General features: G+C 43.8%; 1 protein-coding gene across 1 annotated transcript in view; it reads left to right on the top strand.

The window, feature by feature from the left end:
* The window catches only part of MMUT (methylmalonyl-CoA mutase), a 35,931-nt gene extending 27,891 nt beyond the window's left edge, over positions 1-8,040 (top strand). The window contains exons 10-13 of the mRNA XM_050948775.1: positions 3,056-3,187; positions 5,167-5,314; positions 5,436-5,603; positions 7,519-8,040. Coding sequence (XP_050804732.1) covers positions 3,056-3,187; positions 5,167-5,314; positions 5,436-5,603; positions 7,519-7,647 — 577 coding nt within the window. The 3' untranslated portion in view covers positions 7,648-8,040. The remainder of the gene's footprint in view (positions 1-3,055; positions 3,188-5,166; positions 5,315-5,435; positions 5,604-7,518) is intronic.
* Positions 8,041-15,376: the final 7,336 nt, after the last annotated feature.

The following is a 15,376-nucleotide window of genomic DNA, read 5'->3' as shown; positions in this document are numbered from 1 at the left end:
AGGCTCTCGAGGATGGAGCCATAGGAAACTGGGAAGGGATTGGGTGCACTGCTGCATGGGGCAGGAGGGACTACCACATAAGGGCGGGGTTTTGATCCTGGAAACAGTGCAGTGAAGTCATGCCTGCGCCGTGTGGTTATGCGTGCCTGAAGATGGTGCTCATCAAGGGAATTGTGAGTCGGGGGCTGGGAAGCGCCCCTGATCCAACTCCCCGGCGAGAGCTCGAGGGCTGGATGAAAATGTCTGATGGGCCGAAAGCGGCCCGTGGGCCATCTGCTCTAGCTAGTTTGATCTCATTTTGTGCCTTGCCCTTTCTAATTTTGTCCCGACATACTTGTGTTGTTTGTTTATATTCATCCTTTATAATTTGACCTAGTTTCCACTTTTTGTAAGATTCTTTTTTGAATTCTAGATCATTGAAAATCTCCTGGTTAAGTGAACCTATCGGTTACAACAGCACAAAGAGAAACAGTTTAGACTATTGACTTTCTTACAGTGTATTTTAAAGTTTTAGGTGGGTTATAAATAGGCTATGTAATTCACAAAAATAAGAATAGCCTTGTTTTCAGAGTAAACATACTTTCAGAAGTCCCAATTAAGCCCTTGAAAAAATTGTCCAAAATGCATAAAGGTCCTGAGTCACTTAGGCCCTTTTGAAAGGTTTGCCTGCAGTATCCATAAGATAAAAGACGTGCACCTTGGCTAACATGAAAACATATGCTTAACTGGGATTAGTTAGCTGCCTACTGAAGCCAGGCTTTACCCATGACCAGCTGATACAGTGCTGAATATGATTTGTCACTCTTGATAATAACAGCAAAGTTGTGGCCAGTTCATGATAAGTAAGGTTTTGTTCCAACTTGGTGTAATTGTCTAGTGAAGACAGGCCAATAAAGGGTGATATTCAGCTCTCTCCAGAAGGGCAGCTCAGGTCCTACACAAGTCCTATTTATGTCCACAAAGTAGGACTTGGGACCGTTTACAGTAGAGTTGAATTTGGGCCTGTGGTATTCAGTAGTTACCATTTATAATCACATGGCTAAGTCTACCAAATATACAACAGATGAGTTAAAAGTAACGTGGAAAGGACAGAGCAAAAGATAGCCAAGGATTTGCTGGAAGCAAGAGGTCTACATGAGATTTACTATAGGATTCCTGTGAATACACCAGAAAGTCATCTTCAGGACCTGTTGGATACCAGGCATAGGGCTGGGATTAAAGATAATACCCATTAGAACTTTGGCCACCTCTGGCCATCTCTGCCTATCTCCTAGTAAAAGCATATGGAGAAATTACAACTGTCTAAACTGCTATTAAGCAGTGATATCCAGATTGTCCTCTGACATTTTTTGTTTTAAGACTACGAGGGTATTTACTCTTTAACTAGGTCACAAAAACAATTTTGAGTAAGAGCATTCCTCATTGCTAAATGTAATAGTACAAAAAGTGCAAGTTCCAAAGGATTAAATGTGATTAACTACAGCCAAATGGTATCTATGTATTGGTGAATTGAGAAAAGATTACAGCACAGATGGCAGAAAGAAAGTGTAATTGAATGGGGGTATTGTCTTTATTTTTTTGTGTATAATTAATGTGCTTTGGAAACGTTCTTGATGTCTGTTTTGTACTTTGACTAAGCTTGCAACAAGTCATGTGCATTTCTTTGTGTGTGTGTCTTATTTCCCTCTATCTTTTATCATCTCAGGGCATACTAATGTATGCCACTGAATATATTATTGAAATACACAATTGTTAGCTTGCTCACTTGCCTACTTCACACCGTTATGCAGACCTGTGTTCAGTCTTTGTCCTAGCAGGGTCAGAGAGTATTGCTGAGGTAGTGGTTATAGCTAAGCTGTTTAACTTCTGAAGAGGAGCTTCTTTCTCTTGTTAATTAGCTTGTTTCCTTCTGTCAATCCCTTGCTATTGGTTTCTGTGCCACGATAATTTGGGCATAGTATTGTCCTATCACCACAGGTTAAGTACTATAAATTTGGGCGTTGGGAAACTAATTTCTCACATAAAGGTGGAATCCACTAGATACTAGATTGTAAGCCCTTGGGGCTAGAACTGTCCTTTATTATGTTTATACTGCACCTAGCACAATGGGACCCAGCTTTATTGTGGCTTTTAGATTCTGCAGCAAATATAAATGTTGCTGTCAATAATATAGAAAAACTAACAATAGCATTGCTCTGTACCAGCACTGTGTGTCTGAATTGTCCTCGTACAAAGCAAAGCAGCTGTTAACTGAGAAATCAGAAGATTTGGAAAAACAAGAAGGAAAGTATGATGGAAAAGATGCACAATTGTGGAGACTGAAGGAAAAACAGAATAAAATAGAAAGCATCGGAGGGTTCCATGTTTGAACAGCTCTTCCTCATCTCAATTGAGCAATATCTAGGAGAAAGTGTATAGGACAGTAAAATATACAGCTGATGAAAGTCAGAGTAGCCAAGTAAGATATAGTACAGGGAAAAAATCGGAGCACATTAAGTGTAACATATTTTATTCAGACCTCAGAATGTTCTTTCCTCAGATGGACACTAGTGACTGACTGCAGTGAAGGCTTTTTTTTATTCCAGTCCACTTTTGTGTCTGTTCTTCAATATTTCTCATGCAGTTTATTTTAGGATTTGCGTCTGATGCTATTTTACAAGGAAGCCTCTTGGTGCTGGGTAGGACAAGAATTCCTTTACTAGCACAAATACATTAGTGATCGTATAAAAAGAAATCCCTACTCCTTGCATTTGAGTTATCTTGATAAAGGGTTTTGATCTGTGACCATTCTAGTTGCATGTCACTGGGATGCGCAGTTCTTAGTCAAGTCTTCTCATCAGTAGATCAGAAATTTATTTCCAAAGTACTACTGCATATTCTATTACTATATGGTGCTAATGAAATGATAATTTCCAGAATTGGTAGAGTAAAAGGGAAAGAGTCGTTTGTTTTAATTTGCTCTTCTGACTAATCATCAGGCTGTTGCTGGGGATTTCTGCATTGTTTTGATTTCAGTCTCCTAATGATACTAGCCTTTTAACTCTGTGTATTTTAGATGTACAGTTGGAGAAATAACCGAGGCAATGAAGAAGGTGTTTGGGGAGCACAGAGCCAGTGACCGAATGGTGAGCGGAGCTTACCGCCAGGAGTTTGGGGAGAGTGATGAGATTCTTCATGCCATCAATAGGTGAGAGTTTGCTGCTGGCTCAGAAAGAGGGAATGGCCTCATAGTTAATGTTTGACATCTGTGTTGCATGTGTGATCCTCTGGAATCACGAGGTGGTGCGGGCTATGTAATGAGCCAGCATGGCGTGAAGGCTCCATAATAGTGGACTCTGAGCATATTTGCAGAACAATGCAGGAACTTCTATTTATGACTAAACATAAAAAACAGATTTTACAGGTTGTCCTTGCAGCTACATTCACTCTCAGTAATGTCTATAATGTTATAGGACCAGATTCTGCCTTTGGATACTTTCATGCAACTTTAGTTGAACTCAGTGGGAATTGCACATTCGTGTCACCAAGAGCAGAATTGCACGCGTCTTTGAGAAGCAGATACCATTTGTCTCGTTTGCCAGTTTCTGACTTTGTTGCTGGCATCTTAGGTGAGGTGACTGAGGTGCTCGATTAGGTGTTTCGGTAATATGAATTGATGATCTTCACTTTTAACTGCTGTAGACCCGGCACTTTACCTTAAGAGTTGCGAGATTCGTAAAAAGGAAACTCCTGTTTGGGTCATGCTGGTGATCTCCAGCATGACTTCAAAGTATTATCGCTGCTGGATGGAAGCATCTCTTTTTAAAGGCAAAAAAAAAAAAAAAAAGCACTAATTTACATGTAGTGTTGTGTTTTTCAATGAATGTTCTAAAGAAGATGTGGTTACCCTTTTTCCATACCTTCTTATGTATCTTGCCTACTGCTCATCTTTTCTGTACATGAACAACATGAGTATTATACATCTGTCACAGTTACAGGCATAGGGGCACCTCTGTCCCGTTTATGGACTCTGATTGCATGATACCTGTCCCGGGGTGGAATTTTACAATTCTCCCACTCTGAGAGCAAGCCCTGGACTACAGTACCCTGTGTATCCACCGTGCTTACCCTGCAGGTCTTAGTTCAAGCTCCTGCAGTTCTTCCCTAGGATAGTCAGTGTCCAGGGGCAAAGCAGCCTTCTTAAAACCAAAGTCATTGTTTTGCAGAAGGAACAGAGCATTAGCAAGGGCAGGATTTTAAAACAGGCAATCTACACGCATGTCTATCTTACCTAAACTGTTACAAATCCCATGATGGTAACCGAGGCAGGCTTAACTTCTTCAGAAACCCCAGCGGGTGTCTGTGTCTCAGCCTGGTTCCCTTGAGCAAATACCCCCTTCTCTTGAGAGAGAGTATTCCTTTGGAAACCTGATTGAGTTTTTTTGCTCTCCTGTGTTCCTGGCCTTTTCCTGTTCTGTCATTGTCTCTTAACAACAGTCAAGTGATTGATGAAGGATGTCTTATCTTGAACCATTCTTTCCCCCCTGCTAGTTTTTGTCCAAGGAGCCCTCACTTAAACTAAACCAATATATTCATGCAGCAAATAGCCTAAAAAAAGCCATATTTATAATTTTTTACAGAGCAGCTCTAAATCTGTCACACCATTATTAGTGGAAATAATATGATTCCCATTTAACATAATTGGAGCAGAGTAAAAGGATTAGCATCCTTAGGCTTTAGAGACTGCAGTGGTAATAGATGGACAAAGTCATGTTTATAGGCCACTTCACTTGTAATATCCAGGACTGAGGTCTATATTGTGTGTGTGGTTCTCAGGCACTTTTGAAGTCAACGAAACTACTCGTGCTTAAACTTAGACATGCTTTATACATCAGTGCCCCAAATAGTACAAGATTTTTGCTTCATTAAGAGCAGCAAAGCAGAGGTGGGAATGAAAAACAAATCTGCAAACTAAGCAACATTTTATTACTCAAAGCGCTTTATAAAGGGAACCTGTCATTGTCCATTCAAAGTGAAATACTAAAATGGTGAGCATGCTGCATGAACCAACCACGAGTTGGTTGCTAGTGTAGCTTATGGTGCAGAAGTTGCCACTAGTAGCGTGTCTTTTTCAGACTCTTAATGAATGACAGTGACTTAGAAGAATAAAATGTATTTTTTAAATAGAGTAAACAAGTTCTTGGAGCGTGAAGGGCGCAGACCTCGTCTTCTTGTTGCCAAGATGGGTCAAGATGGCCATGATAGAGGAGCTAAGGTTATTGCTACAGGATTTGCAGACATTGGCTTTGATGTGGACATAGGACCACTCTTCCAGGTATTATTTGATTGAACCTGTCCCTTAAAATATATTTTGAATGCAGCTTTTGTCCCTGCAGTTCTTGTTCAGCGGTCACTTTAGCACTAATTGCTGCTTGCTGTTTAATTTCTCTCTTTAGACACCCCGGGAAGTGGCCCAGCAGGCTGTAGATGCTGATGTGCATTGTGTGGGTGTGAGCACATTAGCTGCAGGTCATAAAACTCTTGTTCCTGAGCTCATCAAAGAGCTGAACGCACTTGGCCGTCCTGACATTCTTGTCATGTGTGGAGGTGTCATCCCCCCTCAGGTATTGCTCAGTATCTGTTTCCAGAACAAATGTACCTTACAGTTATAAGAACACTCAGTTTCAGCCTGCCCTGTTGTGTTGGCTATTTGCTATGCACTCTTAACATCATAGGGGAGTTACAATGCTGAAGCCTTTCCTACACAATAGTCAGTTAGGGTCAGTTTCAGGTTTCATGCTAGTCACGGAAAGAGGTTGCCGATGTCAATTTTCATGCACATTAAGCCCTGGGTTGTCATACATAACTGTTCTGGCTTAACTTGCAAAGCTTCTGTCAGGATAAAGCATTAAGCTGCTTTTGTTCGGAAAAAAACTAGCAGCTTGAGGTTGTTCTCATATGGACTTTTCAATTGTTTCCCAATTTATAAAAATTATAATTATTCAGTTCGGCGCTGAAAGCTGTTGCACTTTGTAAATCAGGCAACTGGGTTTACTGTATATTTGATATATTCTCTCAACTCAGTTCTGCTCAGAAAAAATAGAGGTTCACCACAATTACACATACCAAACACAGGTGTTAAATGAATGTATGGTAATTTCCATTTTCCATGATTGATTCATGTAGGAGCAGATGCTGCTGTACTGCCAAGTGCAAATGTTTCCACTAGATGGGTCTATTCTTTAGTTCTCCTAAGCAGCAGTACTTCACTCATATATAAGCCAGAAGCCATGGTGGAGGAGCAAGCGTCTCTTTCCAAAACTGTGTGTACTACAAGTAGAAGCAGGAATGATGTATTCAGCCTGTTACTTCAAGAGTAGAGGGGAATCTTCAGAGTAATAATAATATTATTTATAGTGCCTTTCTCCCCAAAGGATTGCAAAGCACTTTGCAGATTAAAGGCCAGATCCTGCCTTAGAATACGTTATTATTTGAATTGTGTGTAGCACCTAGGAACCCCAATCAGAGACCAGGACCCCATTGTGTGAGGCACTGAACTAACACAGATACACAGCCCATAGTCTTAGTGGCTCTCTCACCTTATCCTCTCTTGGCAGGGTTGGTGTTGGCCATCCCTCCACTCCACCAGTGCTCCCAAGCTTGTTCACCATTTTTCAGATTTCCACACAATCACTTCCATGCCTTCTGCCACAAAGCCCTCTAATGCCTGGTATAACCTGCCTGAGCTCCTCTAAGCCCCTTTCCTGTTCTAAGGGCCTCTTCTGTGCTGCCTGGAATGAATCAAGTTGCCCAGTATATAAATTACATATTGTTGTTCTTTCCCCTGATTTCTCTCACTCCTTTGTTCTTAGATTGTGAACTCATTGGAGTGTAAGGACTGTGCTCAAGCATTTGGGAAACTCTGAACATAGATTGGGTGCTACCACAGAAGATTAATGATAATTATTTAATAATAATTAAATGCAGCCAGCTCTTGGGTGAAACATAGCTTCTGTTAACCTTACACAGCTACACCACACACCAGTTTAGATGGAAAAGTGAGAGAATATCAGAGCTGCTTTCTGTGTCCCCTTGAAAATGTCAGGGAATCTGACGTTAAATTGACAGAACCCTTACAGTGAAATTGTTCAGAATTTATTTTGTATGTTTGAGCTTTTATTCTGCTATTGCTTCCTGTTTCTGGGAACAGTTGCAAGCCTTCAATCTTAGTGCTCCTTAGAGAATTACTCATAGACGCTGCAAGGCAATGAGTCTCAAACTTTTGTACTGGCTACCCCTTTCACATAGAGAACCTCTGAGTGCAACCCCTCCTTATAAATTAAAAACCCTTTATATGTTTAACACCATTATAAATGCTGGAAGCAAAGTGGGGCTTGGGGTGGAGGCTGACAGCTCGTGACCCCCCATGTAAGAACCTAGTGACCCCCTGAGGGGTCCCAACCCCCACTTAGAGAACCCCTGCTGTAAGGGTATAGTTCATGTTCCAATATTTAACTATTTAAATCTCTCTCTGAACAGGATTATGATTTCCTCTATGACTCTGGTGTCTCCAGTGTTTTTGGTCCTGGGACTCGGATTCCAAAGGCAGCTGAACAGGTGCTTGATGATATTGAAAAGTGCCTGGATAAGAGGCAGCAATCTATGTAACACTTAAACATCATGCCACAAAATCAGCCGTATAATAACCATGTACAGAACACGATCAGTCATCAGCTAGGAAGAGCCAGCCACATAGCTTTGGTTACAATGCTTGGTGCCTTGTGTGCTTTCTAAGAAAGCTGTAATTTCTCAGTCATGTTCTATCTGTGAGGAATATTTCACCTGACTGTGTATATAAAAATTATCTCTAAAAGTACAAGGGAGTTCAGTAAAATTATTCAGATTGTTTCAAGAATTTAGTTAAATAAAATATCCATTCTAATATTTTGGATTGTGATTGGTTGATTTTACTACACCACCCTAATTGGTCTGTTTTACATGTATTTGTTTGTTTTTTTGTCGTATATTTGGATGTTAATGCAGTAAAGTCTAAGGAGCAAATCTTTGTCTGATTTTCCTTTAGTTGGAACAGTATAAGAAAATAAACTGAAAACACAGGCACTGTAGTATGTGGCTGTGTCGTAAGGAGCAGATCCCACACTGCCTCCTTTAGGGGCATGGAAACACCTAAATGCAGCAGAGAACCAGTGCAGTCCCATGGTGCTTAGGGAGGCCAGAGTGGAGATGGGGTTGCACAGCTCTGCTCCAGCCTCCAGTTCCACCCTCCACTCCACAAACTGATGCCAGCCTCAGTGTCCTTTCAGTTCTCCCATACATTTCTGGGTACTTTTTTTCAGTGTTGCCCTGCCTTCCCCATGCTATCCTGTGACGCCACCACCCCCTTCTCCTCAGTCAAATCTCTCCTCAAACCTCACTTCTGTCTCCTCTGCAAGAAGGGAGTTAATTTGAGAATATTTTAAAAGTTTACAAATGAATGTTGACTTAATACAGCGTTAAAACTTCACTACGCAGAAGGAAAATGCTGCTTTTAAGCATCTTAATTTAAATGAAACAAGCGCAGAAACAGTTTCCTGACCTTGTCAAATCCTTTTTTAAAAGTTTCCCTTCATTTTGTGTTTTTTAGTCATTTACATCTAACATAGCACTATACTATGTTTGTTTTGGTTTTCTGTCTCTGCTGCTGCCTGATCACATACTTCTAATTTCAAATGAGGTGTGTGGTTGACGGGTCAGGTTCTAACTCTGGGTTCGTAACTAGTATTGTAAAATCATTGAAGATTAGAGTTGGAAGAGACTTCAGGAGGTCATTTAGTCCAACTCCCTGCTCAACGCAGGACCAACCCCAACTAAATCATCCCAGCTGGGGATTTGTCAAACCGGGTCTTTAAAACCTCTAAGGATGGAAAATCCACCACCTTCCTAGGTAACCCATTTCAGTGCTTCACCACCTCCTAGTGAAACAGTGTTTCCTAATATCCAACCTAGACCTCGCTCCCTGTGACTAGAGACCATTGCTCCTTGTTCTGTCATCTGCCACCACTGAGAACAGCCTAGCTCTATCTTCTTTGAACCCCCTTCAGGTAGTTGAAGGCTGCTATCAAATCCCCCCTCACTCTTCATTTCCGCAGACTAAACAAGCCCAGTTCCCTCAGCCTCTTCTCATAAGTCATGTGCCCCAGCCCCCTAATAATTTTAGTTACCCTCCGCTGGACTCTCTCCACTTTGACCATATCCTTTCTGTAGTGGGGGGCCCAAAACTGGGCACAATAGTCCAGATATGGCCTCACCAGTGCCGAATAGAGGGGAATAATCACTTCCCTTGATCTGCTGGCAATATTCCTACTAATGCAGCCCAATATGCTGTTAGCCTTCTTGGCAACAAGGTCACACTGTTGACTCATAGCAAGCTTTTCATCCACTGTAATCCCCAGGTCCTTTCCTGCAGAACTGCTCCTTAGTCAGTTCCCAGCCTGTAGCAGTGCATGAGATTCTTCCATCCTAAGGGCAGGACACTGCATTTGTGCTTGTTGAACCTCATCAGATTTCTTTTGGCCCAATCTTCCTAATTTGTCTCGGTCTCTCTGGGCCCTCTCCATATCCTCCAGCATACCTGCCTCCCCCTGAGCTTAGTGTCCTCTGCGAACTTGCTGAGGGTGCAATCTATCCCATCATCCAGATAATGAAGATGTTGAACAAAACCAGCCCCCTGGACCGACCCCTAGGGCACTCCGCTTGATACCAGCTGCCAACTAGACATCAAGCCATTGTTCGCTACCCATCGAGCCCGATGATTTAGCCAGCTTTCTATCCACCTTACGGTCCATTCATTCAATCCATGCTTTTTTAACTTGCTGGCAAGACTACTGTGAGAGACTGTATCAAAAGCTTTTGATAAAGTCAAAGTATATCACGTCCATTGCTTTCCCAATGTCCACAGAGCCAGTTATCTCATCAGGTTGGTCAGGCATGACTTGCCCTTGGAAATCCATGTTGACTGTTCCTGCTCACCTTCCTCTCCTCCAGGTGCTTCAAAATGGATTCCTTGAGGACCTGCTTCATGGTTTTTCCAGTGACTGAGGTGAGGCTGATTTGTCTGTAGTTCCCCAGATTCTCATTCTTCCCTTTTTTAAAGATGGGCACTATATTTGCCTTTTTCCAATCGTCTGAGACCTCCCCCAATCGCCACGAGTTTTCAAAGATAATGGCCAGTGGCTCTGCAATCACATCAGCCAACTCCCTCAGCACCCTTGGATGCGTTAGATCTAGCCCCATGGACTTGTGCATGTCCAGCTTTTCTAAATAGTCCTTAACCTGTTCTTTCACTACAAAGGGCTGATCACCACTTCCCCATACTGTGCTGCCCAGTGCAGCAGTCTGGGAGCTGACCTTTGTGAAGACCAAAGCAGAAAAAGCATTGAGTACTTCAGCTTTTTCCACATCATCTGTGTCTAGGCTGTCTCCCCCATTCAGTAAGGGTTCCACACTCCCTAACCACCTTCTTGTTGCTAACATACCTGTAGAAATCCTTCTTGTAACCATTCACATTCCTTGCTAGCTGCAACTCCAATTGTGCTTTGGCCTTCTTGGTTGCACCCCTGCATCCCTCAGCAATATTTTTATACTCCTCCCTTGTCCTTCTGTCCAAGTTTCCACTTTTTGTAAGCTTCCTTTTTGTGTTTAAGCTCACCAAAGATTTCTCTGTTAAGCCAAGCTGGTCACCTGCCATATTTGCTATTCTTTCTGTACATCTGGATAGTTTGTTCCTTTGCCCACAATAAGGCTTCTTTAAAATACAGCCAGCTCTCCTGGACTCCTTTCCCCCTCACATTAACCTCCCAGGGAATCCTACCCATCAGTTCCCTGAGGGAGTCAAAGTCTGCTTTTCTGAAATCCAGGGTCCGTATTCTGCTGCTCTCCTTTCTTCCTTTTGTCAATATTCTGAACTCAACCATCTCATGGTCATGCTGCCCGGGTACCACCCATTTCAACTTCCCCTACCATTTCTTCCCTATTTGTGCACAGCAGGTCAAGAGGAGCAAGGCCCCTAGTTGGTTCCTCCAGCACTTTAACCAGGAAGTTGTCCCTAGTATTCTCCAAAAACTTCCTGGATTGTCTGTGTACTGCTGTATTGCTCTCCCGGCAGCTGTCAGGGTGATTTGAAGTCCCCCATGAGGACCTGGTTCATCCTGGCCAGTGCCAAGGCTCCACCATGCCAAGCTGCTGTAGAATCTGTCTTGGCTTTGTCTCTTTGTCAGTCCCAGGTGAGAGCTGCTGTGTCTCAGGCCTGATCTACACTAGAGTTATGTAAATGTAAGGGATGGCAGGGCTCCCAGGGAACTCCAACTGTCAGTGCCCCACAATGCCCCACCCATGCCCTGTGCTTTGGGGGACCTCATGGGCGAGCAGGGTGAGGCGAATGGGGAGGGGAGTGGCAGATGGGGGTGCGAGGAGCCCCCCTACCAGAACCACCTTCTCCCCCCAGCCCCTTCTGATCAGTGCCTCTCCCTCCCTCCCAGTGCCTGCTATGCATCAGGAAATGCTGTGGGTGATGGGAGAGGAGCGAGGGTGCAGTGCGCTCAAGGGAGGGGGGTGGAACTGGGCGGGGAAGAGGTGGGATGGGAGTAGGAAGAGGAGGAGGCGGGGCAGAGGTGGGGCCAGGGCAGGGGGAGCACCCCCTTGGCAAATAGATGCTGAGTTTCTGATGTTCTGGACCGTCACCTCCCTAGGGATGGCCCTTCCCACACAGTTAAGTTGGTGGAGGTGCTCCTGGTAAGGATGCACACCGCCAACAGAGGGCATAGTGTGGACGTGGACCACTGCAGTAATTACTGCATTGGCTGTACGTTGACAATTCAGTCATGTAGACTTGCCTTCTGTGATAAGAACTGGGCTCACAGCCTCCTGTCACGTTCTGGTCCATTTTCCTCCTGCTGAGTTCCCTTGTTCGGAGGGTCCCATTGTGTTAATTATGCAGCAATTGAGGGTCCCTTTATCTTCAGGATTCTCCATTGATGTGGGTTAGTTTCAGCCAGGACTTAACAACTCATTCATATAATCCCAGACAGTTACATAACAAACCCTTTGGTCTCCTGCTCTACCCCAGGAGAGCAGCATTTTAACCCTTCCGCACCCACAGGGTAACCATGCCAAGGTGATGAGTACAGCGTCCTAAAGAAAGTTCCTAAAAATATCGGACAATTCCCACATTTATTGCAGAGATCCTACTGTTCTAACCCATGTCCAGCCTCACCCCATTTCATTGTGTTGTTTGACACCTGTACACACTGCGTCACATCTTACCAGGCACTTACAAGCTCTTTGGTACAAGAGCTAGTACCTTCTCTTTTTTTTTAATTATTCTGTGAGAGGCTTCACAGCACCGTCCTTTGTGTAAAGTGAAGTCTTCTGCACCTGGATGTACCTGCTGAATTTACAAATCCCATCAATAGCCTCTCCTGCTTGCTTTGAGGATTGAAATTGATGAAATCTTTAATTAGAATACGCTGTCTGATGGAGCGTCTGCACATACAATCTCACCACTGCTCAGAAAAACTGCTGCATTCTTTTCTTTATCTTCTTAAATGAAGTTAACGATACTGATCCCAATCAAAAACATTGCCTCTAGACCAGGGATCGGCAACCTTTGGCACATGGCCCACCAGGGTAAGCACCCTTCCAGGCTGGCTTGTTTATCCGCCGTGTCCGCAGGTTCAGCCGACTGTGGCTCCCACTGGCCACGGCTCACTGCTCCAGGCCAATGGGGATGGCAGGAAGCGGCAGTCAGCACATCCCTCAGCCCGCGCCGCTTCCCGGGTTCTGTGCCCAGGGTTCTGACGATCAGCGCATGTGTCTGAACCTGGTAACCCTTTGCTCTCTACTGCTGTATGTAAGCAACTCAGATTGTGAGCCACTTATTCAAGCCGATGAGCAGTTACTTGCAAGAGTAGACCTGTTAACTTGTGAGAACTTGTTCACCAGTGTGAGTCAGAGTCTCATCATCTGACTCTTAGCCATTTAGCTTTTGAATTTTAATAGTGAAAATGTCCTAATTTAGAACCAGAAATAGGAAACTCAAAATGTCACTTACTTCTGACTTCCAGTTTGTTCCTTTAATATACGATTTTGGACTTCCTAAAATGCAGAGCTTGGCTCTTAGTTGTAGAACCTTTCCATTATTTAAAAAGTGACTATAGAATCATTTCATTCTTCGAGCAGATCCCAGCTAAGAGCTGTTATGCTGGACACTGAAAAGTTACAAGCTGAATAGACCAGACAGCCAGCTGGAGAAAGGATGACTCCTGTTTTGCAGATATGGAACGGAGAGGTGAAGTGACTTGCCCAAGGTCACACAGGAAGTCTGTGACAGAACTAGGAACTAGGAACTGAGCCCAGAGCCTGCATCACATCCAGCTCTAAAACCACATGCTCAACCTCTCTTCTGCTCCTGCGGCACTTTTCATTCATTATTTGTGCGTGAGAAGCTCCCATGATGTGCTAGGTGCTGATGCCATGCAATCCCCCCCCACACACACACACGCGCGCGCTGAGAATTCCAGGCTTAGAACATGACTTCTCACACTCAAAGTGCTTTACAACCATTAATAATGGCACTTTATGCCTGTATGGAGTCTCAGTGCTTTGCAAAGTGGGGTGTTCATCAGCATCATTTCACAGGTGGTGGAGGGAGGGGGAAGAAGACAGTGAATTAGTAGGAGGGTGGGAAAAGGAATCCAGATTTCCTTAGCCCAGGCTCCTACTCTAACTACTCAACCACCTGGTTTCTCTTAAATAAATTGATCTGCCTCAGGGAGGTAAGGGAAGCAAGTATCATTCCTATTTTACAGAGGGGGAAACTGCACTAGAGAAGTAAAGGGTCAGATTTTTAAATGTACTTAGGTGCCTACCCATGCAGCGAGACAGATTTAATGAGACTGTCAACATTTCCTAAACAAGTTAAGGATCTAATGCCCATGGGTTTGTGGGATTTATGTACCTAACCTGTTTAGGTGCTACTGAAAATCTCACTGGATGCCTGCCTGCATCTATAGGTGCCTAAATACCTATAAAAATCTGGCCCTAAGTAGATTGTATAGGGCCGCAGACTTAATTGTTCTAGTTACTGCAAACAGAGTGGGCCAGATTCATCCCTGGTGTAACTCCACTGAAATCCCTTACACTGCAATGGTGGCTTAGCACACTCAAGGAGCAGTTTCTTGTTGGAGTGTTTAACGGGGGAGGGAGGAGAACACATCCACACTGCACAATCACCTTGGAAATAGGCCTTGAGCTTGTTCATCCATCCTTCATACGGTCTTCTGGGCAGAGAGTGCGTTTGACAGGAACCTCGGCTACAGGTATTGACAGGCTCTAACTACAGCCGTACAAATGATTGCCCTGAACCTATTTATGGCTCTCAAGAAGTTAGACCATCACGGCTTTATAATCTGCCCTTTACTTATCCCACAATATGGATCGTATTAACCACCCACGGCTACTGTGAATATTTTTTAACATTGATCATTCAAGCAAACTGTAACTTGCTCACTCATATGTGTGGCTGAGTGCTCTTCACTTTCCTGTTAGGGCAAAGGGTTCCCCTAGCCCCTTAAAAATAGAGGGTGGGATTTTCAAAAGCACCTATGTGATTTAGGAGCCCAAGTCCTCCCAAGTCACTTAAGCCCTGGTCCTTATGCATACATTTACCTTGACACACCCTGAGTAGACCTAAGGCTACAACTCAGCCAGAGCACTTTATTTGGGGACTATCTGCGCTTCCTCACTGCACGTTGGCCAGTTTATGGGATTTTTCCCCCCCAGCATGCATTTCTTGGGGCTGGCCCTTTAAATCTGGCAGAGAGCATCAGCTTAGCTTCTCAAGTGGCTGTTTGGTAACTCACTGTTGCTTGCTTTATCCAATTTATTTGAACTAGTGGGATTGATTTCACCACACACACTACTCTTCAGTTCCCTGCTCCAGGCCTGCTTATATGGGCTTTGAGCAGGAAGGGCTGAATTTCACTCTAAAACCTAGCTCATTGCTTTCTTGGTCCATGATCAGAGGTAATGATGTATGCCACAGTTTCAGGGTAAGTACACCTGTATTCCCCCTTCATGGTCCACTAAAGGCACCCACTTTAGGCTTCTGGCTCCCAGCGATCACCTATGTTGAGTGGAGACCCGACTGTCGTTCCCTCCTGTACAGTGATTTTAAGGCTGCACAACTCCCTGCTTTACATTGTGGTATCCCCAGCAAGCCAGACAGTCTAAACAGGCCAGCACCTCTGAAGGCTATGACCAGTGTATTACCTGCAGTTATAAATGACCACAACACTCCTTCTAAGCAAGCACATTTATTCTTAAGATAAAAGCATTACAG

The sequence above is a fragment of the Gopherus flavomarginatus genome, chromosome 4 (assembly GCF_025201925.1).
Source record: "Gopherus flavomarginatus isolate rGopFla2 chromosome 4, rGopFla2.mat.asm, whole genome shotgun sequence".
Lineage (NCBI taxonomy): Eukaryota > Metazoa > Chordata > Testudines > Testudinidae > Gopherus > Gopherus flavomarginatus.
Note: the sequence above shows the minus strand (reverse complement) of the source record. Positions and strands in the feature narration are given on the sequence as shown.